A 24671-nucleotide genomic window follows, 5' to 3' on the forward strand; every position below is an offset into this window, starting at 1 on the left:
ACAAAGTACGTGTTTCATGTACATAAGCTACAGAGAAACATAAACTACACTTAAGTTACAAAATAAAATTATTTTCCTACCTACTGACCCGGATAAATTGTAGGGTGTTATTGTAAACACACAATTTTTGTTCAACCTACTTTTTTTTTTGTAAGCAACAAACACTTCAATTCAAAACAAGAATCTATAATAGAGGAATGCGTATGCAATAACACCATGTACATGTCCACATATCCTGCATAGTAAATTTTGTTAAAAATTACACCGCTGAGCAACCATAAACCAACCGACATTCGGAGGGGAAAAAAAATCAGGGTCCCTGGAAAGATGGGTTTTTTGGCTCGCTCTTGTGATTTTGCAATCTGCTGCATCATTTTTGAGAGGCTCCCAGTTAGTTGCCGTGGTAACCTTAACTACGGCAAAGGATGTTGATCAGTTCCACACAAAAAAAGGAGAATAAAATTGGGGAGAGAATTCCAGTGTGCCTGGATGACTGCAGACCAAGGATATGACCAACGAACACATAAATTGGGATCCGGTTGCTAGGCAGAGACAGCCATGTTTTTTTTAGCCAGCCAATAACAATGGGTGATGACGTCAATGGGTGGCGAAGGCCCTGTGGGCAATTCCATTATTAGCTGGGGTAGAGCGGGCCGGTAGGCTTTACATTGCATAATAATGTATGATTTACTGGCAATCTGTAACAGTTGTTGATGTACATTTCGAGGGTGCATGCACAGAAATCCATTTGAGACTGTAGAAATTTTGAAATGCCTGATAGTTCGAGTGGTATTAATGTTCATGTTCACATATTGTGTGGACCATGGCCCTACTAACTACTGTACCTGTAATTGAGTACAATGAATACAGTACATGTACATGTACATGTACATGTATCGTAAACGATTGACATTTACACACAGAATGAAAGGCATATTTTGCAAATTGATACCGGTCATGTATGTACATGTAATTCCCTTCAATTATACAATATCATTTTACAAATTGATAGCAAAAGGCTTCCCAAATTAAGTACACAAAAAAATCATTTGACGTTTGTACAGTACGGGTATAATGCAAAAATGTAGTATTAAAAATGAAGCTAAAATATTTAACCATGGTGAATGTAAGACAAGTTGCATTTGTTCGTTTCTCTCTTTGTCTTTCCAAAAGAAAATAATCTGGCATTTAATTGTGTGCCGGTAATTGATCCTTCTTGAAAAAAAAAAATCCCTTTCAGGAAAAAACACTGAGTGACACTGATTCCAATTATCTTGCCTTAGTTTTTGTTCAAATAATTATTTGTTTGTTTGTCTGTTGTTTTTTGTTATTCTGTTTATTTTATGTTTATGATTTGTTTGTTTGTTTTATTTTTATGGTTTGTTTGTGTGTTATATTTTTATGATTTATTTGTTTGTTTTATTTTTATGATTTGCGTACTCCAAAAAATGTTTTAAGTACTTACCAGTAATTAGTAAACATACTAGCATACTGTACATTTATTGGAAAAACAAATGCAACCCAAATCAAACACATTTTTTAATAACTCCTGAATCTGTTATTTGAGTTCACAAAACTGTATAAATCGAGACACATGGTGCATAAACTTAAAATTTTAGTAAAATTTAAATAAGCACTTTCACGGTAATATGCGCCATCTTAATTGTTCATGGGGCAAAAAGAACAAGCGTTGCTGAGTACGCACGTCAATCCAAAACTTAATTTGGCGCTTCGGTAAGTCATCGTGCATTCATTCCAATATGCGTTCGCATCTAGCAACATGTGTTCTTGTTCTTCGTGAACAAGATGGCGTGTACGTGCACCTCTTTTGTCTGTTTACGTGAAACTAATCATCTTTTCCTTTTTCTTTACACTGTAACAATAAATATTCCCCTAATTCCCACACCACAAAAAAAAAGACGAAGAAAAAGAAAAGCACAGTCAGCTTTTTCTCACTTATTTGTTTTTAATCACACTACATGTATCTCTCCCTGGCAAACACCAACCCACTCCTATCCACCCACACATTTCTGCTCCTTGTTTGCCATATACCCTGAGCCACCTCATTGGCCAGAAATGGCAAGCCAGTTCCTAAAGGCACCTTAAACCTTTACCGCTCTCACACGCTTCTCTCGCGATGTCCCAACGCGTGTCTCCATCAACACACGACAAAATGTCAACAGTTCATCTGGGTACACATTATATCTTACAATGTACGTCTCCATGTACCTACCGGTACTCCTACATGTGCAGTTTTAATAGCAGCACTGCACGCAAGTGCTGCGTAAAATGTACCGACTTTGTACCATATTATCAATTTTTTATCTTCAAACAACAAAACTGGTGGTTAACAATTACGTCAGTTTGCAGTTACGTACGTAGCAAAAAGTGAGTGTCACTCTACTTTTTCAAGTGTTCTTTTAAATTCAGGCAGATAAGCAAACTATACAGTCTATTATTGGCTGGTTATTGTCCTGTCATTTCAACCACACACAATCTAAAAATACAGTGATTTGAACAGCTAGAACTGTTAATTTAGTAAAGCTACGTGTAGACTGAATGGAGGCATGCAACTGGGAAGTAGGGGGGAAAAGGGGAAATTCCACGCTTTTCAAGACAGTGTTTTTCAATTTTTAATGGCAATTGTGTGAAATGAAAAACAAAAAGTTGCATGCCTGCTGAGCACATTCTGTGTTAATTACACAATGTACATGTATCTGTGTTGATTACAAGTTGACTGTACAATGTGTATGCATACATGTACATTGTACATGTAGTACACGTGTATGTGTAAAAAATGTTTTTGCTAGAAAATATACATCTGTACCGGTACAATTTTGGTTTGGTTATTTGTTTTGTCTTTTTAATGGAGGTTTTTTTTTGGGGGGGGGGTATTATTTTTTTTTCTTAATGTGGAGCTTTTGAAAGCTTTTGCATTGCATAATTGGTACGAAATGAATGAATAAACTATAAAAATGTTTACCTGCAACCTTTTTGAATGTCTTTCATAAGTTTTAACACAATTTGAATGCCCCCTTTTTAAAGTAAGATAAATTGATTGCAACACAATCTGTAACAATAATATGTATTTCTCTATAATTTTCTTTAGTCAGATCTGTATGCACAATGTTTAAACCTTTTCTAATATTAGTATTTAATGTCATATTTTGTTTTTAACTTGGTAGGCCTTTAACTTTTTTAAAATGTATTTTTTTTTAATGTAAATCACGTGCAATTCAGCTGTGGCTGCTATTCGTGATTTGTTAATAAACCATGTTGAATTGAATTGAATTGAATTGAATGATTAAGAAATATTGTGGACAATGTATGCTACGTACCGCTAACTTTTATTAATCCATATTTACCAAAAACTACCGATATTACACCCGCCCGGGTTGTCTGGCTCCAAGTCTTTTTTAAATGATATAATGCCGTGCATTTTGCAAATAATGCAAGATATGTTTTGTTCACGAAATACCACAGCGAAGTTCATCCATGCATGTGCAATACATTCGGCATTGTACGTAAGTACATGTAGTGAAACACAAGCCTTTCATTCACATTTAACAATTAAAGTAATTACTCTTTGGGTTAGACTATCAATGCATGTATCGTATATCGCCATCAATATCATTGACAATACTGACAATCACACTCAGCATCGGGTGACGACGCTGTGTAGACTGGGCACGCGTATACGATCAATAGTCTCAATATCTCATGCAGGGTTGACATTTTGGGCACATCTGGGTATACACTGTTTGCCTAGCCAACCAAACCTGCTCGCTTATGAATGCGACAAACATGGTGTTCATTGCGGAAAAATGCTCAACTCTATTGATATTTTTTTCCCCTGAAATGTTATTCTTGTAAAAATTCATTACTGCATCTGTTGTATGTGGATAGCAATATGAGATGCTGGTACATGTATAAACCGAACATGTGCACGGTCTTCAACAAATTCCATTATTTTCTCTCGACAAATTTTCAATTTGTACCGGTATGCTTCTATTTTAATTTTGGGTGTGTGCAGCCCTACATGTATCTAGGCTTTTCTTTCCTTTTTTTTTTCTTGGCTTGACATTATTCTGTGCACGTAGCTGTATCAAATATATTGCCGGGGCTAAAAATCACAAAGCCATTTTTTTTGGTCCAGAGCAAAAATTAGTAGAGAACCTGTCAATAGCAATGTACATGAACATGTACAATGTACATCTAAAATATGATAATTGGCAATTTGTTTTTACACGTACTAAGCAATTACTTTTTGTGCTGTAAGCATTATTCTGTAATTAATGGACATCAGCATAAAAACTTTCCATGTATACAAATCACATTTGTTGTAAATATGTACATGAGATTTTGAAAGCTAAATCAGGACACTGATACATGTAGAACAAAATCAGGACAGCGAAATTAGCAAGTACAAAAAAGTGTGTGTCCGTCGGTAAATTTCCAGGGATGAAGAGCGCCACCTATTGTCCGAGTGTCCATGATTGTCCACTTTATCTAACAGTGCCCCCTATCAGAAGATAGTACGCGTATACCCCCCCCCCCCACACACGTGTGTAAATGCCGACAATCGTGGACGCCCCATTGTCCCTAATCCTCTTTCCTTTGTTTGTACTCTAACTTTTTAGCGACAGCTCTCATTGGTTTTGTACACGATTTGAGATCGTAGACGTTCGGTCGTAGACGTTGCGCCCCAATTCTTTTGTCCTACATGTCCTACGTCCACGATTGCCGGTGTTTACATACTCACACACACACATCCATCTTTGTAAACACCGGCAATCACAGACCCCTATTGTCCCTAATCCTCATTCCTTTGTACCCAACTTTTTAGCAACAGCTCACATTGGTTTTGTACACGATTTGAGATCGTAGACGTTCGGTCGTAGACGTTGCGCCCCAATTCTTTTGTCCTACATGTCCTACGTCCACGATTGCCGGTGTTTACATACTCACACACACACATCCATCTTCGTAAACACCGGCAATCACGGACCCCTATTGTCCCTAATCCTCATTCCTTTGTACCCAACTTTTTAGCGACAGCTCACATTGGTTTTGTACACGAATTTCAATCGTTGACGTTCGGTCAATCATGGACATATTGTTTGCACCCTGGTATAAGCCTTTTGTCCTAGGTTCACGATTGCCGGCGTTTACATACTCACCCACACACACTTTTTGATTTTAGGGATGGCGGATGGCTGGGAAAATCCTGTCTACATTTTACCACAGATGGTCTGTGAATTTATAAGTGAGACGAAATTCTATTTTTGCAAGGGGGAAAAAAACCCTGTTATGCAACTGCCATTTTTTAAGTGTTTCTTTTTTCTTTCTTACTGAAGTATAAACAATAAATTCATGTAAGAGGTCTACTCTCATGCGTATCCCTGGGGAATGAACGTTCGCACAAAGGAGGCTGTGATGCAAGAGATCTGCAAGGTACACGTGTCACATGTACACCTGGGGTGTGTATCCGGTCACGCAAACATGTTTACGTCGGTTAAAAGCTAAGCCCTGCGAACATGCGAACACCCAAATGGAACGATGACGTCCTCGAAAAACTGCCAAAAATGGCAGCGCCCTGTACACCCATCTTTCATGTACAAGTGTCACTGTTTGGATAGCATATTTTAAAATACTTGATTTTCAATTGTGAATGGCATTGAAATTTATCCATTTATGAATATGTATGAACTTACTTAGGATAGAAAATGGAAACTTTCAGGGTGCAGGCCAGTAAATAGGCCCAAAATTGCCTACGCCGGCCAATTCATGATTTGCCCTTAATTTTCCAGGTAACAGGCATGCAACTGGGAATTTAGAAAAATGAGGAAACTGCTAACCACACAAGACGTAGTACAGTGTTTTTCAATTTGTAATGGCATTCATGGAAAAGTTGCATGCCTGAGGATTAGAGTCTTTTGTTGGCCATGAACTTGACAGTTTGTAAAAAAGAAGGGTGGAAGCCGTGAAGAGGACTGCGAGCTTGTATTTCTGTGAAGTTCGGATGAAATTGGGCCCTAAATCTGCTCTATTTGCAATGGAGCGTATGCATCCTTTTACAAAATGGCGATGGGCTTTAGGACTACTTTTAGGGGTGATCATCTTTGGATGGAATTTTCTCCCAAAAGTCACTGGTTAACCCTCAAAAATTGAAGAGAAAATGACAGACGATGAAATAAGCTTTCATTTGATGTGTGTCTCAAACACCTTAGAGAGTTGTGAGTATTTTTCTAAATTTTTTGAAGTGGGCGTAATTATCACTGAGGTCTATGGCAGTTTATTTACTGATCTGCAACTTTCATATCAGCCCAGACAGGATCATTGCATTCATTGTGCGTGTCGGCCTTTTTGGAAAACATAACGATTCAGGAAGACTGTTCATAAGATTTTTGTGCCAGGGTGATGTAAATTCAACATTGGGTTTTGCCCTTCACCGACATATCTTTATAAACACTGTATACTCAGTGTTGTCCCAAGTGATTGTGAGAAACGAATTCACAAACCCAAGCAAATTCGGTGGTCGAGTGGAAAGACATCTGCACTAGTAAGCAGGAGGTCGTGGGTTCAAGTCCCTCCCGGGTAGTTTTTGTGAAGTTTTTCTCACAGTCACTCGAGAGTGAAGGGCAAATTGCTTATAAAGATATGAAGGGCAAAATCCAATATTGAATTCAGGAAGACTGTTCACTTTAGTTGCCAATGTTCGCCAACGCTGGTGGCAAAAAGTTGGTCCTACTTGCACGTTACCGATGCTGGCTTGGCAGACGTTCGATTGTTCACGTGAAATGCACCGCTGCTTAATTGGAGGTATGGACTTACCCAGATATCGAGCTGTGGGCCGCTATATCGCTGCCCTTCAAAGACCTCGGGCGCTGCGTAGGGCGGACTGCCGCACCACGTGGCTAGCTGGTCCCCTGGCGTGAAGAAGTTGCTGAAGCCAAAGTCGGCAATCTTGATGTTCATGTTGGCGTCAAGGAGTAGGTTCTCGGCCTTAATGGGAAAATTTGTAAGTTAAAAGAAAACATTCATAACAAAAATCATGTGCATTCCCAAAATTGTTCTATTGGCATTAGGGCTGTCCATTTCCGAATCAATTAGTATTCGATTATTTGTAACTGCATTTGAACGAATATTCAAATGTTTGAAACTCGCTGTTCAAGTTTTACCAGAGCTGTGACAGTGTGCTGCGCCAATCAAAGTTGTACGCAAAGTTCACAACTTTGTGTGCTGCGTTGTTATGGGCCGCAGGAGTGTTATAACTGTCTACATGGTCAAGGGCTTTAACCTGAAGGATGGGAACAACGAATCATCCTTGACAAAAAGAGTTACTGTTGACAAAAAAGCGGCATCTGACAATAAAGCGCCGCAATTTTACAATTAAAATAACATCACAGTCGTGTGTTTACAAATATATACACATTCCGTGCATAATTTTTTCCCTGAATATTCCAACCAGCAAAAAGCTATTCCAATATTTGGTTGATGATACATGTAGATAATTGGTATTCACAAAAATCTACATGTACATGTACTAGCACGTTTGTTTATGGTGTAAATCGAGGATTTTCATTTCTTCTGAGCTTCCCTTTTCCTCTGTTTGTACTAAACTTTTCCCCATCAGCTCGCATTGGTTTTGTACATGTTTTCTAATCGAGGGCGTCCTCGATTAGGTTCCTGTCCTCGATTCACCGATGATGTTGCACGTGTGTGTCTTCGACTTACACCATAAACAAACATGTGTAGACACTCAAGCTGAGTACATTACTATTACCCCTGCTCGTCAGGCCCATAAAGTATGAAGGACAAAACGTACCCTTTCAAACAAAACCTACTTTTTCCCACTCAAATAATAAAACAGCACTATGCACTTGTCACAGGGTAATTTGATGTATCATTTGAAATTTCTGTTTCAATTAATGTTTCAGTAATTTATTCAACTGACGGATCAATTGGGAAAAAAGGATAAAACTAATTTGAATCATTTTCGTAAATTTCCCTTCCAAATGTACTGATAATAAAAGGAAAACATCTTTAGATAGTTTTATCTCAATTTCATCATAAAATCGTAGAAATTCCTGTAAGATAAGATTCTTAAAAGCACTGAAAATTATCACACACAGTAAATTACAAATGTATCTGAGAATTGAGAATGCATGGGCAGAGATGACACTCATGAGTTAAAGGGAATATACAACATTTGCAAACATCGAAAAATAAAACTACCAAGTTTTTGCGAAATACCTTAATAGGATGTTGGTAAATGACAGTCTAAAGCATCCTGTAAAATTATGGCACCTGGTATACATGTACTGTCATTTTCAAGAAAAGTGGTATTTTTGTATCAATTTCCAACGCTGATCGGCCGATCAGCGTTGGAAACAACTGGCTTTTTTTCAAATACTGGCCCCAATTGACCATTGCACTTGTTTGCAATCGATTACAAACCCATGAACGGGTACGAGCCAGCTAGACTGGTTCCCTGACCTTACAATTCCCCAATGTATGTTAACTGCTCTGTTTCTTCTTATATGGAGTCAGGGAACCAGACTACAGGAAAATGATGTTTTTCTTGGTTTTTATAGCATTTTCGAACCCAAAACCTCCAAAAAGTCAGTGTAACTATATTTGCTTTACATTTCTAACCCCCCAATTCCATCCATATCTGAAAATTACAGCAAAAGCAAATGATGTATATTCCCTTTAATCCTTGTTTCTTTCCAAATTTATACATTTGCATTCCTCCGAAGATAATGGTATTTTAACGACTGCCACCAAAAGCCTGCAGCTGGAAATTCTTCCAGGAGCAGGGATGATCGCAGTTTGAAAAAAAAAAAAAAAAATGCCGCACACACGAGCCTAGGAATCCCCCAACCGCATTCCAGCATGGCAAGGGGCATGTGTTGAGGTCACACACAGCTGGCTTATTTTTAACACACTGACGTCAAACAGATTTTATTTGTGCTGCGGCAGCTTCCGAGAACTCCTACTCAGATTAAATTGAAAAAAAAAAACGTTTGGTGCTCGCTGGGCAATGTTAGACTGTCCCCACGAGACTGAACTTGACAGCTTTATGTTGCCTAATGATGTTGACACTGCAAATTGGCAGAAAACATCACTAGCAAAAAATGTGAAAAACTCTTTAATAATTGAGGAGATTAGAGACGATACGAATGATTTTCAATCCCTCCTCCAAAAAAACAAAACCCAAGGACTATTAAAGGGCACTGTACAGCGGCCATCTCCATCTGAGGTGTGTTTTGTTATTCTAATTCAATAACAGTGAACGCAAAAGATGTCTACTAAGTAAAAGTAGAGTATATCATTTGTCATTTGTGCACTTGTTTCGGTTTTTTTAAGCAACAAAAGGGTCCAAAATCTAAAGAAGGGTGCTTAACTAACCTGATGAAGTTTTAGCTCAGTGAATGCTGTACATATTTTCAGAAAACAATATTCTAGGATCTCGATTTCAATTCAAAAGTTGCCCCGTCATGACATTGAATTGCATCCGAAATCAGCGTCCGGGACACATTCTCATTCAGGCCTTCCACCGCTGTGACCCAGGGTCGAATCCCGCCTGGGCCAATATGTGGATGGGTTTTCAGTCCCTTCTAGATTCTGTAGGTTTTCCCCAAAAATATTCTTCTGGAGTTATTTCCTCCCATCTCTAAAATTTCTTAGAACTATGTATCTTCTGCTACAGGTTTTTTCAAGCTTGCGAGCTTACAGTGCCTAGGGCGCTTTTGAGGATTCCTTGGTTTCATTACCAGAAATATAATAATAATAATAATAAAAGTACATGCCAACACTACATCTTCTTCGCCAACACTACATCTTCTTCGCCAACATTACATCTTCTTCGCCAACAACCACAACTCTTCTACTGAATCCTACTCACCTTCAAGTCTCTGTGAACCACCCTCCTCTGGTGACAGTACTGCACAGCGTTGATGATCTGCCAGAATTTCTTCCTTGCTTCTTTCTCCGTCATGCGGCCATGGTTGGCAAGATAATCTGTTGCCATGAGAACAAAGGAAAGCATTTAAACAAACAAACAAACCTAAAAACAAAAATGGACGGCCACTCTTGATTATTCTGTTAATCAATTTTTGTTGGTTATTCGGGTTTAAAATCTCAAGTTAATCAAAGACAACGTCGTTAAATGAAAATGAAGACTTTTTCAGATGGTGCTTCCCCCTCCATAATCAATGACCCATCAATCCAATGACAGCAATTTATTCAGGCGTTGTCTGAAAAGGTTTAAAACATGTAGCCAAACGAGAAGAAAAAAAGTATTCTGGAAGGTCTAGAGGAGTATTCTGTTATGGCGATCATCAAGTTACCGGTACATCAGGCATTGGGATTTATCTTGTACATTATGTACACACATGACTGCAGTGTGTCAATGTACCGGTACTATAGCAATCGGAACTGACACATCTGGACTCAAGCCAAAAGGTTCAAGTCATCTCCGGAATGTTTTAATTGAAGGGATTTTTCAATTTTTCCATTTCATTTATTTTTTTCAAATTATTTTGACAGGTGAGTTTAGTACTAGTTGCTTGTTCTGTGTTTGAGAAAGATTTTGTAGATTGAAAAATTGGACCCCTTGATTTTTGACAATTTTTGGCTCCATTTTTTTTTCAAACAATTTGAAATTTGTATTTCGGAAATCTTCCTATATACATGTAGCTGCATGTTCCGCGTTCATTTTTTTTTATCTGCATGTCCAATTATGTCTATCAATCATTCAGTACATTGTACAGATGTACATGTACAAGTACACTATGGATGGTCACGATATCTTCATTGCAAAAATCCACTATTTGACAGCACTGAACCTTTCATGTGGTCCTGCGATCACACAAAGATAGAGCAAACATGTGCAAATGTATGTTAAGCCAAATTGGCTTGTTTGTCAGTGTGTAACAAAATGACTACCAATGTTTTTATTACAAATGCATAAGAAAATATCCTCTAATTATTTTACATTCCATGTACAACAAGTACATAACTACATTTACAGATGTTCACGGTAAGGCAAATACTACGGTACGTGAAGTATTCTGCAAATGAACAATGTTTTCTTTAAATACATGTCCATGTCACATACATTCTGCATAGTTAATTGAAATGATGTTCTAGCTGTCTACACATGTCTTTAACAGATAATTCCTTGGTATATCCATTTAGGCAGGACGCATGTTTTTCTTTGATGAAGAACTCGTAACATAAATAAAACTCAGCTGCACTTTCGTTTAATGCATTGAACAGGCCAACCCTGAAAAATCCATTTTTGAGATTCCTGTCAAATTATTCTGCAGATGCCAGTCATGCTGCGATGCCCTTGTGTATTGTACATCCTGGCTTTTTGGCTGCACCCCCCTCTCCCGCCCCCCCCCCCTCCCCCCCCCCCCCCCAGAACATGGACAACGCTGATAGAAAGCCTCACCATATCTGGCCCCCTAAAAAAAATGTTTAACATTCTTGCCAGAACTATAGTGTAGAGTCACGGAACGGGATAGTCCGCCTGGCTTCGCAACCTTGCAAGTCGATGACGCAAAAGTGCTAGTATTTCATCTGCCATAGACATTTGAAGTATTCTAGGGCTGGTTCGCGGCGTGCCACAGAGGGGTCCGCAACCTGACCACCGCGTTATTATTTGTGTGAAGAAGCGTTGGCTGCCAGACTCTCTCAATCTGTTTGCTTGGGTCATTTATATGTACAATGACGTCCGAGAACAAAATCTGTACAAGTATTCTGATCAGCCCATGTACATTTGTACATGCATACAAAATTTAAATTCTTCACGTAGCAAATCGTTCAAATATTATTCCAAATTGATTGTTTTGCCAATGAAATGATTGAATTCATCTCTTGTTTAATGAACACGATTTAAAATGAAAACGATTTTTCGCTTGATTTAAACATATTCGTTTAACAAACAAATTTTCTTCACGCGGCGAATTCCTGCACTGTGTATAATGTCTGTGACAGAGGTTTAAGAGCTCAGTGAATAAAACTTGAAAATGTATAATTTCTTTTCAAATCTTTTACACCCATCACTATGGTCAAGGAGATTACAGACTAGGAGTTCTGGACAAGTTCTCTGAATCATTAATCAGATAGCATGATTAATTGGCTCTGTCACAGACACAACACTTCCTTTCATAATGTGTACACGTGTACAGAATGTTTTCAAAACGATTACCAGTCAATCCATAAATATTACAAATACTAGGGTTTTTTTTGCAAAACTTATCTATTAAGTCTGAATGTGTAGTAAACACCAGGGTTCGAAATAAGCGGTGGCCCGCTAGCCAAATGCTAGTCAAAACAGCGGCAGGCTAGTCAAACTACTCCTTAACTAGCCCGGCTGGCAAGTGAAAAATTATTGGGATACGGCAAAGATGAACGTACAGGAAGAAATAAATCATTAAATTCAGAAAGAAAACCCCAGCAATTTGTGTCTAATTTTATCAACTGTTTTAAAGGGTTAAATTATTAGATAGTCTGTTAATAAAAAACCCTGACAAAATTGCCGCAGAATTTAGCCTGAAAATACGCCATTTTGTGTTTGAGATAAGAAAAAAAATGCGGGCTAGTGAAAATGCCCGCGGGCTAGTTAAGAGTTTGTTTCAGTAGCCCGGCTGGCTAGTGAACAAAAAAAATAATTAAGGTCGAACCCTGGTAAATACTCTACATAATGGTCTTTATCCCGTCTCATTTGGACACCCCAGTCCAGAGATACAGCTCATTAAATGAAATGACTTGAATTCCAAGTTGGGCCACTTGGTATCTAACAAAAGGCATTCACATACCAAGAAGGTGAAGAAAATGGCCAAAACAAATTTTGACAGTCTGTATAAGCTTTGCCAAACTTTTAAACAAAAGGTTCATATCACACAGAACAAAAATCCTGTCAAGGGTAAAGAAACACTCTATCATCTAATGGCAAATTTTGTGCCCAAAAACATGATTTAGTTTCCTCAACAAAAAAAAAGTTCTTTGTTCTACTTTTTTGTTTGACCTCCCTGTACACAATACAATGTACATGTATATAGACATTTTGTATTACTACAAACCTGTGCAAAATAAGACAATGTTTCTGACAAGTTTCAATGAAATGTACTCACCAAACATTTCGCCGTTACTGGCGTACTCAGAAACAAGGTACAACATACTCTTTGTTTCCATGACCTGTTGTAAACAAAGAAATAAAAACAACACGGTAAACAAAATTCCACGAAATTCCAAGAAATCAGAAAGCAAAAATTTGTGAAAATCACAGATGAAGAAACCAGCCTTTCCTGTGTTTTAGACTACATTTTAATGCAAAGATGATATTTTCTGGGTAAAAAAAACCCAATAGGCCTATTTAAACATCCCGAATATATTGAAACAGGTTACTTTACATCATGGACTTCAATTTTAAATATAATAAATCCGTGCTATTTTTGAGTTTCTCCCCCAAAAAAGATTTTTTTTTTAAACTGCTATTTTCCTAGCAATATGGAAGTTATTCAGTTTATGAATGAGATCTAACGAAAACATCCACCGATGTTTAGCTATTGAATTATTTCCTCACACAATTTGAATCATTGGCTGCAATACTTCGGCTCTGAAACTGCGGTTTCATTGGTGCACAAAATGAAAGCCATTTTTCATATTGTTACAGATGCCCAAAATTAGAATAACATTTTTTTTTTCATTAAAACTAAAAAAACATATTGAAAATTTGTTAGGAGGCAAAAAAATCAACTTTTTAAGAGCACAGTGTTTTGCAAGTACATGTTTGTAAGATTTTAAAATGTAAACGTGGAATTTGAGCAACACAGCTATTTCCGTAAATTAGGGTACCAACTTGCGACATTTTGACCCAAAATGGAAAAATTGATTGACAGCTAGGGGATTCATCAATAATCTTCAGTATAACTACTTTTATCATTAATTGTAACCAAAATCAGACATTACTCCAGAAATGCCAAAATGCCATGGCAAAACCCATTCACGGTTTCACGTGTAAAGGGGACACCAAATTAATTTTCTGCTATTTTTGTGATAAATCATGCATGTTTTATTTCAAAATGTATTTTTTGTCTCACCCAGGATAACACATCCAATATTTAGTGTGAAAATAGACTACGCATAATTGCGTATTGGGGACACCATTTCGTGTCCAATTTACACGTGCAACCCACTGGTAGTAATTGGTTGAAATGAAAAATGTCCACATGTACTTACATGTAAAATAGTTTAGGATTGAAATTGCAAAAAAAAATAAGGCTAATTAGACTAGCCTATCAGTCCCTCACCTGATAGAGTTTGATAATGTGTGGGTTATGCAGCATTTTCATAATGGCCACCTCCCGATACACCTTCTGTAGGTTTGCCTCGTCTAATCGCGACTTGTCTATTATTTTGATTGCAACCTGTAGGAAAAACAAAACAGAGTAAGTCTTAAATTATTCCAACTGTTCTCAGCTAATGATGATTAATTCCGTGCAAAGTTGTCCTTTCAGTCAAAATCAATCAAGTGACTGTTTCTCACAGTTAAGAGCTCCCAGCCTACATAAAGCAGGATTGACTGGCTGTGACTGTTTATGTAACTTGATACACTATGCTTCGAGTGTATATGATTGATAAGCCAGCTGTGCCCACCACTTGCCTGCTTTTGTCTGTTGACGGAATTTGACTAGTCACAGCGCTCGCTTGAAATATGATCTGACTGTTGGTGACTAGCCTGTGTAAAATGTACGGCAGGGGAGGGGATTGATTTTTTTTTACTGTCTGTGACTGTTCAAACAGCAGGAGTGTTAATACTCCAAACTGGACTGTACAGCGAATTCGATATTTAAACAAGACTGGGCAAGCCTAGTAAAGCTGGTCCTAGCGTGCACAAAACTGTATTCAGTTGAATCAGAATGGCTATTCACTGGAAGTCTTTTCAGGCATCTGGACTGCACAGTGGGACGGATGAATTCAGCAGATTCTTTAGCGTTATGGGGTAACTCTATACAATAGCACTGCCCAGCTCTGTTTCCTGGTCTGTGTTTGACAAAGATGACACTACGCTTGCCCTCTGGGACCAGCAAAAATGTACATGGACATGTACACAACAAGTACCATGTACATGTGCAATGTAATGCTTGTGTGCGAGTTGCCTGGAGCATGTTCTATGTAGACACGATTGGATAACATCTGACACTAGTTGGCGCTGTTTGTTAGTGTGGGGGCGGGGTTGGAGAGTGCGAAAGGGGCCAAAGCGATGGGGGTGGGGGAGCTAGAGTCCCTAAGCCATCCCCACCCCCTCCCCCTAAATGCTCTACATTTATTATAGGCTACAACACTTCAAGCATAAGATTCAACATACGTGTACATATTCAACACCCTAGATGTCAACCCCCTCCCCCTCCCCCCCCCCCCCCCCAAATGCCCTACATTTATGACTGGTCACAACACTTAAACACACTTTATACTCAGAGGTCACAAGATACTATCGAACAAGGAGACAAGCGCGCAATACAGAATACAGGTCCCTCCGATCAGTCAGAGTCTTGCCTGACAGAGCTGGGATGATGCCGCAATGCGCAAGGACGCACAAATCAATCACAAGGTCCTTAGCCAGGTGTGCTAAGTGCGGGAATTCTCGGAATTTCTTCTGCCGCGTTGCCCCGTGTACTTTAAGATTATTGATTGGTCGTATATTGTTTTTCATCCTGCATGATTCAGGCCGAGAACTGAAAACCCACGTTTAATTTTGTAAAGGCTTTAAGCTTTCATGCATTGGGGTTGGGAGGGGAGAAACTAGTTGGTACCTGACCACCTACACAGTGTTTCCCCTGGCTAATGAAATGAGCGGGGAGGTAAAAATTCAAATTGATGATTGAAACAAAATTGATGCAGTTTGCAAACTCAAAAGGATGCTGCCCTTACAAATATTTGAGATATGATTCCATAATTTCCATTTACACACGAGTTCTTGATACATAGAGGTCAAGGAAAATGCTCATAAATTACACAGAATGAAAAATTTTCAATTAGAATTTCCTTTATTGCAAATCTTCACAGCGAGGTGGTGATATTGGCAAAAAAATTGAGCGAGGTGGTCACTGAAAGTAGCGAGGTGGGCCGCCTCACGTTTGAAATACTGCACCTACCGGTACATGTACATGTACATGTAGGCAATTTTGAGGGTGCAAGTTGTTGTCAAACAATGTTACGTGTGTTCTATTTTTATTTCCGAATAATCTCCAATATTCTGATGCAATCCCTGCTTTATCGGCCACAAGTACTTGTTAAATGTAAATAACAACACAAAAGCTGATACTAAACAAAGTGCAATGGTCAAGAGCAAAGTTGGATGACTGAAACTCTATGAAGTGCCAGTCGATTAGAATACAATCTACATGTAATTATAAAGGCCCTCAAAACCTTAAAACTGTCAATACTGAAGATTTGAAATAAACCTTTAACAAATTGAACAGAATACTGCATTAAAATAAAGGGATAAAAATACATCCTGATTTATAGGCCTACATTTTATATGATTTTGTGTATGGTTCCCAAGGCCTGTCCAGGGGAGTTTTACCTTTACACAAAAATATGGTAAACAATTCTTGACAAGTGACGTCAATACAAAACAAACACAAAATGAACACACAAAAAACATGTAGGCCTACTGGTACATGTACATGTACTGCCAACAAATTTCACAAATAACATGTTTTCAATTGAGACGATTTTTGACCTCGAAAACACACAGTGAAATCTTGATTATAAGTCAAACTCTGATAACTCAAAACAACTGTTTAAAAGTCAAACAAAGAATCCATTGCCTTCAGTAGTATTTAACAACATGTACCATACAACCCTGCTTAACTCAAAACTCTGCTTAAGTCAAATTTTGAACCTGTTCCATCGAGGTTTGACTTATCAAGATTTCACTGATTTTAACTGTTTGTGTTACTGTAAGTGATATAGATGACACTTAAACTAAGACTCAAATCAAGTGACTTGAGACTCAAACTACATGTAAGACTCAAATCGAGTGACTTGCGACTTAAACTCAAACTCAAATCAAGTGATTCAGTTTTTTATAGATGACCTTATCCACAAGGAAACTATTTTTTATCGTGTTACCTGAACATATTGTATAAATTGTAAACTGTTGAATTGGATGGTGGCAGACTAATTATGCTCTCCAAGCCTTACTTTCAATTTTTTTTTTTAATGTTGGCTTAAAAGATTAGGGTATGTTTAATCGCAAATGTTTAATTATTCATCAGAGCAGACTTGTCATTAGCTTTAAATTTTGTTTTATTGCTTTCTGTATTTCTATTCGCAAGTTCCGAAAAGAAAGATTCTACCTTGCTTACAATTTTATGTGGCGACAAATGAATAAAACCTAATTCTTCAGAAACTTTAGTCTCCTTTAGTGCCCCAAAGTGTGGGGAAAATGTATGACAAAACAAAACAAAAACCAGTTGTCAGTTCATTCAGGCTATTTAACTTCAATATTTCTGACAATAATGTATGCCTATAACCAGAATTGGGTTTCCAAGAACTCAATAGTGTTACTGAATAAAAGTAGCCAATACAAATAAAAGTCAAAACCACGGAACCAGAACCAGCGTTTTGTTGCATTTAAAAATGCTGCCCTCATCAAGGCCTTTCGAAAAATTGAACAAGCGAACCTGTTGATGGGACATGAAAAAAAGCAGCACACAAAACATCTTTTCTTATTTATTTCACGCAAGAAGTATTTCTACTTTTTTTAAATTTTAAAATGCCTTTAGCTTCCAATATAACCAAAACAACGAAGCAGATGTTCTCTGGAGGTCGACAACCTTTTCAATACTGACGTCCAATTTATTTTCATGTTAATGTATTTACCTGAGACTATTAGTATTAATTATGTTTCCAATTTCCTGTTTGTAAATTGATCTGCATGTAGTCAGTAAACAGGAATGGATACGAGACTGGCTTGTGAATAACAAGTGCACATTATATGCAACAGTGACTTTACGTACATGTGTGCACACATGTAGCATGGCATTTCAATAGTGACATTATTGACAAATTTAAAGGTAGGGTACGGTACTTAAATGTACAAAATGTATTTGTCATTTGTGCATTGTTTTTCGTTTGAAGCAACAAAAGTGCTAAAAATAAAAAGACATGTACTAAACAACCAACCTGATGAAGTTTGCTGTATATTCTGAGCAACCAATATTCTCTCAGTTTCAATTCAAAAGTTGCAGTGTCATGTTTTGAATCGCGCCTGAAATCAGCATCCGGGACCCGTTCTCATTTAGCCGATTGCAGCTACGGGATGTCACGCACTGAACTGACAAATGAAAGCGAGCACGCGCGTGTGTGCTGTGTCAATGCTTGCGCGCACCCATACACGGATTCACTGAATAACAAACAAGCTGCTAACAGAAATTTCCAAAAATGCTCACTAGACACATCTTTGGAAAAGGCCTTCTGTTATATAGTTGTTTTTTTTTCAAAATGACAGCATGCTAGAAAGAACAATTTCAGAGGGAGTTTATTGCCATTACTATCCTCAATCCAAATACACGTAAGCCTTTCAAAGATAATTTTGTCTTTTACTTTTAGGACAGTTGCAGATGATATACATGCACATGTACTCTACCTTTAACTTTTAAGTTATCGGCTCTTTCATAAAAAAAAACCCAAAACAAACAAACAAGCCAACTGCATTTCACACTGTGCACAAATTTTGACCAACGTCATCAAAAAGTAAGGCCAATAAATGCATTATTTAAGAGTAGAATAGAACTGGTGATGTCAGTTTTCACAAAGTCAAAAAGTCCATGCACGTACATGTATGTATCCATGGGTAAAAAATAATACAGTTGGAACCAATTTCAAGAATTTATCCATAAAAAAAATCTACAAATTTTATGTTTCAGCACTGCTCAATTTAGCTCTCTGGGCCTTGCAAGTTATTCTTTAGCCCAGCCACAGCAAACACATTGCACACGCACATCCACGTACGGTATCACGTCATCGGTATGCCATATGTTTTCGGCCCCGTGATTCATAGTCGAGTACGCCAGCTTGGAAGTAATCAATGTGCGTAAACAGCCGCACTGCTTAAGTGCGGTGATGTCATACGTGTGTACATGTACGACGTACACAGAAGGGAAATGGGGAGCTGTGCACTCCATGCGGGTGACTCAGTATTTGCTGTTGATCCAGGGAATGAAGGGCAGTATAAGTGTGACTTCATCGGTGGTGACCGAGGAGGGGGGCTGGGGGGGGGGGGGGGCTGGGTGGGGATTGGTGGAGCTGAGTGGGGGTTGGTGGAGGTTGGGATTGAAGTCACCGTTGGTTTGTGTTGTAGTCAAGAACATACAGTCCTTTTCCAAGTAGGGCAGGTACATGTAAGACAAAGTAAAAACAAATTCCAGTTGATCGTCCCCGTCCGCATCCTTTTTGAAGCCGCAAGCTTTTTTTACTAAATTCTTTTTTTCTCACCTCAAAAAGCTAGTTTCATGTATATTAAAAACATGCATAAATTGGGCAAAATACATAGAACACTGTTTAACATAAATATTTTGACTTCACTGACTAGTAGTAGTAGGATAGCTAATAAAAATTGGAGGTTGTTTTGAACTTAGAAGGTTGGTGGCCCTTTTTAATTGAAATCCATGGCGGCCATCTTGAAAAAGAAATAATAAGCCCCTTGTCCTCCTCTTTTTGAAAAAAACTTGGACGATGATGACGATCAACCGGTAATTTGTTTTATTTGGCCTAATAGGGCCACTGGTTTTCAGAATTACAACGTACATGTAACAGAATTCAGCTTTTTGGGAAAAAAAGTAACAAAACAATATAAATGAAGTCCCGTAGACATTTTTAATGTCAAGCACAATCGACGCTTTGGGCAGTTTTGCTTAGACTTCAATTAGAAATGACATCACTGAGCAACAGCGCCCTCGATTGTCAGGAAAAGCACGGAACATTTTCAATTTATGAAGTTCGCTTTACAAACAATTTGACCGAAAACGGGATGCCTATAGTTTTCATACATTTTCAGGAGAGTGCACATTTTCGTCACAAAATCTGTTCCAGTGTAAAGTTTGTGTCTTGCACCTTTAACGCCCCTGGGCACCTCCTTCCCCTTATAAAAATCAAGGACCTTGATGACACAATTTGGTGTGACGCATACCCTGGCTGCATACCAGCCCAGCCAATATGTCAGTGAACTACATTGTACATGTACACGGTTTCCACAAGGTCACACGCACTGCCCTAGTTTAAATCAGATGCCGGTACTTCCTGGGCAACACGTCAGAAGCTTTAGGATGTGAGTGCCAAAAACAAAGGAGGAAACTAGTCAGATTGTTGGAATTCCTGGTGGCTGGCAGCCTCTTGCGATCACCCTTCTAGGGAAGAGGAGGGTTTAATGTACAGAAACCGGTCTTTTGTGGCGGTAAATTCTTGGGACTGAGATTCGGACTACAGAATGGCACATGGCTGAATTCCACTCATGACACTGTTGAGCCAGATTCAATTAAACAGTGTGGTGTTGTAAACTTGTGCAGCGGCAGGCGAAGAGTTGAGAAAAGCAAGAATATTCAATGATCTCAAACAGTAGGCCTAATCATCAAAATTATAACGTTCAGGGAAAAAAAAGCACTGTTTTAGAAAGTTCTGCATTGTACATGTAGGAATAATCTTCTTCTTCTGTCGTATACAGCATACAGTTGTAGATCAAGGGTGGGAATAGTAAAAATTAATAAGAGAGCTACGTAATAGGGACATGTTTTTACATGAATTAGGCCTAATCATGTACAATGCAGAACTTTCTAAACTACAGTGCCTTAATCTGCCTTAACTTGCCTCAACGTCTAATTTTCTAACTTTTATAACAACACACTATTAAAAGACGAGGCGCAAAAAGCCCATTTTGGTATTTCTTGGTCGAAGGAGCACAGAGTGTGTTTATACTGCCTGAGCGCGACTCGCTCCAGCCTGGTGCCGCTGCAGAAAAGGCTGCCGCCAGATTTGTCATTACAGGCAATAAGTCAAGTCGCCATGCGCACAGCAAAAGTGGATTTTTCGTTACCACCACATTACCACTGCACCTCAAGCGTTTCTGAATTACTGAATAGACTTTGTGTACTCTGGGACCAGCTCTACTAAGCTTGTTTTGTCTGAATGACCAGGGCCCAATTTCATAGCGCTGCTTAACAGCCGACTTTGTGCTTACCGAGCGTCCATCTATTTCATAGGGACCGTTAAGCAGTTAGCACAGCAAAAGCACGCTTAACCCCAGAAGAAACTTTGCTTAAATCAGTGACGTAACAATAGAAATCTCCATGCGCGCGCAACCGTTAGCATGAAATAGTGCTTAAGCAGCAGCATGATTTTGTGCTATATACCGGTAGTAAGCACAACTTTTCTGCTTACTGTTAAGCAGTGCTATGAAATTGGGCCCAGGGCCCAATTTCATGGCTCTGCTTACCGTTAGCGAAAAATCCCTGCTTATTGTGCAGAAAAGTCCATGCTTACGGTAAGCTCATTTCACTGGTAAGCGAGGAATTTTGGCTTCTGCGCATGTGTAGCCTACATCCCATAGGATTCTGTGCTTACAGGGTTAGCACAGAATTTTTTCTGCTAGTGCGGTTAGGCCAAAAAAATATATATATTCGGTCTCTGGTCAGACCAAAGTTCCGGAATTGACGCGGCCACGCGGCTTTTTTTTTTTATTTTGCTTTTTTTTCTTTTTTCGTCAAGCTTGGATTGTACAGACAAGGTGGGGTACTATTTTGCTTTTTTGGTGTCCTCATGTACATTGGTGTCCTCCATAATTTGCCTTGGTGCTTTCGATCATTTGACTTGGTGCAATTTCCCATTCCTTGGTGCCCTTTGGTAAAAAAAATTTAGGAGGTGCGGAAATAGAGGGCGCTGTTGGAGCTACCGCGGAACATTTTGGAGAAAAAAAAGATCGACGCGCATGCTTAAAATCGACGCGCGCGCTGACCAGAGACCAACTTATTTTTTGGCCTTAGGTTTAGCACAAAATGGTGATCTTACATGTATTAGCACGGAATTCTGTGGTTAACAGAGCCAGGAAATTGGGACCGGGTTTGTGGAAGTCAACATTTTTTTAACAGAAATGGATTTTATTTAATTAAGCCTCAATCTGGAAAGATTCCCATATATCTGGCCATCAAAAATTTAAATCCTGTGCACAAACCCCATGAGACTGGTCTGAAAATTTCTAAGTGTTTTCTCAGTAAATAGGCCTACTTCAATATTTTCCCTGCTAAATTAAACTTTTTAGGACATAATGATCACTTTCTGATGGCTGATTAGTCACTGAAGGGAAACATTAATCTTTCTCTAAATCTTTTTATCCTTTGCATTGCAGCCACCTTTGCAGGATAAATACATAAAATATATTTTGCATTTCTTGGTGTTTTTTTACTTCAAAGATGCATGAATGTAACTTTAGGATGCAGGCCTATAAATTGAAGAAACAATTTTTGCTATGGCGTCCAAAAGCAAAGAAGTGCCCGAATGCTAAACTCAGAGAACTATTTCTGGTAAACTTACAAAGGTCAAAGTATCACTGGACCAAATGGCAAGTCACTGAACAAATTAATTTTTTTTAGGAACTGAGGTCTGAAAGCGTTAATTATAGAAATTATCCACCACTAATACTCAGGGCGTTTTGACCAGGTTTTACTTTATTTTTAAACTAGACACTTTTATGTAACCTTTTGACCTTAAAGCTGGTCATTTCTGATAACACTGAAAGCGGGTGAAGGCCCGACCGAGAGTTTTGACGTATGGAGTGTACGCGTTCTCTATGGTGTCAGGTGCTGGCAGTATCCATATTTGGACGGATCTGAGTGTCTGTGCAGGTAAAGGAATTTGCTGCATTGCATTATGGGATAGTTTGCATGCTATCCAAGTTCGGATTTTCAGCAGCACAAACTGTCCCACAATGCACTGCAACATACACTGTACATGTAAACGAAACTTCTAACCTCCAGGCCTCCCCAACTCCATCAAAATCCATCCCCCATTTTGGTGGATTTTGGGGGACTTGGTCCTGCAGGCCTGATTTGATGGAGTATGATGGACTTGGACCTGGAGGCTAAAAGCAAAGCATGCATTGGAAGCAGTGTGATTGATGGATTTTTAGCAGACTTGGTCCAGTAATTCAATAATATTATCCTCCCCCCCCCCCCCCCCCCCGAAATTACCATCTGACCACAAAGATGGCGTCATCCATGAAAAGTTCTATGGACGCTAGTGCGCAGGTATTGACGGGATTCGATCAGCACAGCTCACCTGAGATTTCGTGATGCGATGTTTGGCCAACTTGACCACGGCAAAGTTGCCTTTTCCGATGGTCTTGTCGATGTCGTAGAATCCGACCCGGATGTGGACCCGACGAGGCTTGCCCTGTGTCTCCGTTGCCATAACGACCATTTTCCGTCTCTTGTCTCGCCGTTAGGATGAAGCGTTAATCCCTCTGTTTCGATCCAACCAACATGGGATCTCAAAACCAAAAGTTGATTTTGAGACTAGTGTAGAAAATGCATAAACAACAGCACTTGAGTATGGAGAATCCTCCCCTTAAAATGTAAAACATCCAAATGAGAATAAAGCACCAGTTGTTTTGAAACTCTGCAGGGGGTATCTGATATGAGATTTAGAAAAATAAATAAGATTTGACGATAATGACCCAGTGTTGTTCAGTTGTTTGATCAGAACCATACCGAGCGATGCTATGTTGAATGAATGAATGGGCGATCACATTACAAATTACAATCCTTTTCGACACAAACCGTCATGTCCGTGACTGATGTGATGAGGGGATATAACTGACATTTTCCCCATTCCTAGCGCAGTTTCCACGTCAGCGATTCCTTCCGTGCAAAATGACGAAAAGCTGGGTTTTGTCAGTGGCTGCCGGACGCGCCATCAATTAAAGGCCAGCTGTCGAGCTGTCTGCGGTGGACCGGTGCAACACGAGCGAACCACTACCGGCTCCTGAGTCATTTCCACGGCCGGGATTCTCGTGGATGTACGCTCACAACAACAAAAAGCCGGTGTCGTGTGGTGCTTTTTCCTGTGCGTCAAATCGTGGTCTTCCTAGAGAGCCGGCTCCCACAAAATCCCTCACCGTTCAGGGGAGTCTTCGTCCTGCCAAAAGAGGCCTTTTGCTGGGGGATCGGTAACGATCAAAACCACCTCCAAATCACCCCACATCACCAGTGCAGTGGCATCCCCCATACGATTACGTACAATGGTGTTTCTATCATTTATCCCATACATCAACGTACACTATACTATGACACACGTCCGTACGCATACCATTGCTATCACACATGCACACGCAAAACGTCGCGGGAGTTTTTTCGCGGACGTCAATTTGTGACGTCATTCCAGGCTTCGAGGGGGGCGCGGCAGCGCCTCGAGACTCCCTATTAGTTGCCATGGTAACCACCCAGGCCGTGACGCAAATCGCTGGTCCGAGGTACGCAATTTTTTTTTTTTTTACGAGTGCCTGGTGTTGTGTGAATTTTTGGACCCTATGAAATACAGACTCTTGGTTGTATTGCGCATGTGTTTTTTGAGTGAACATTATTAAAGTGACAGGTCAC

General features: G+C 39.2%; 1 protein-coding gene across 1 annotated transcript in view; it reads right to left on the reverse strand.

Moving 5' to 3' along the window:
- The window catches only part of LOC119732904 (serine/threonine-protein kinase SIK2-like), a 37631-nt gene extending 13629 nt beyond the window's left edge, over positions 1–24002 (reverse strand). Inside the window, exons 1-5 of the mRNA XM_038206490.1 lie at positions 23353–24002; positions 14328–14444; positions 13149–13212; positions 9911–10026; positions 6835–7005 (exon numbers count right to left, since the gene is read on the reverse strand). Of these exons, the coding sequence (XP_038062418.1) occupies positions 6835–7005; positions 9911–10026; positions 13149–13212; positions 14328–14444; positions 23353–23493 (609 nt within the window). The 5' untranslated portion in view covers positions 23494–24002. The remainder of the gene's footprint in view (positions 1–6834; positions 7006–9910; positions 10027–13148; positions 13213–14327; positions 14445–23352) is intronic.
- Positions 24003–24671: the final 669 nt, after the last annotated feature.

The sequence above is a fragment of the Patiria miniata genome, unplaced genomic scaffold (assembly GCF_015706575.1).
Source record: "Patiria miniata isolate m_02_andy unplaced genomic scaffold, ASM1570657v1 HiC_scaffold_25, whole genome shotgun sequence".
In the NCBI taxonomy this organism is placed as follows: Eukaryota; Metazoa; Echinodermata; class Asteroidea; order Valvatida; family Asterinidae; genus Patiria; species Patiria miniata.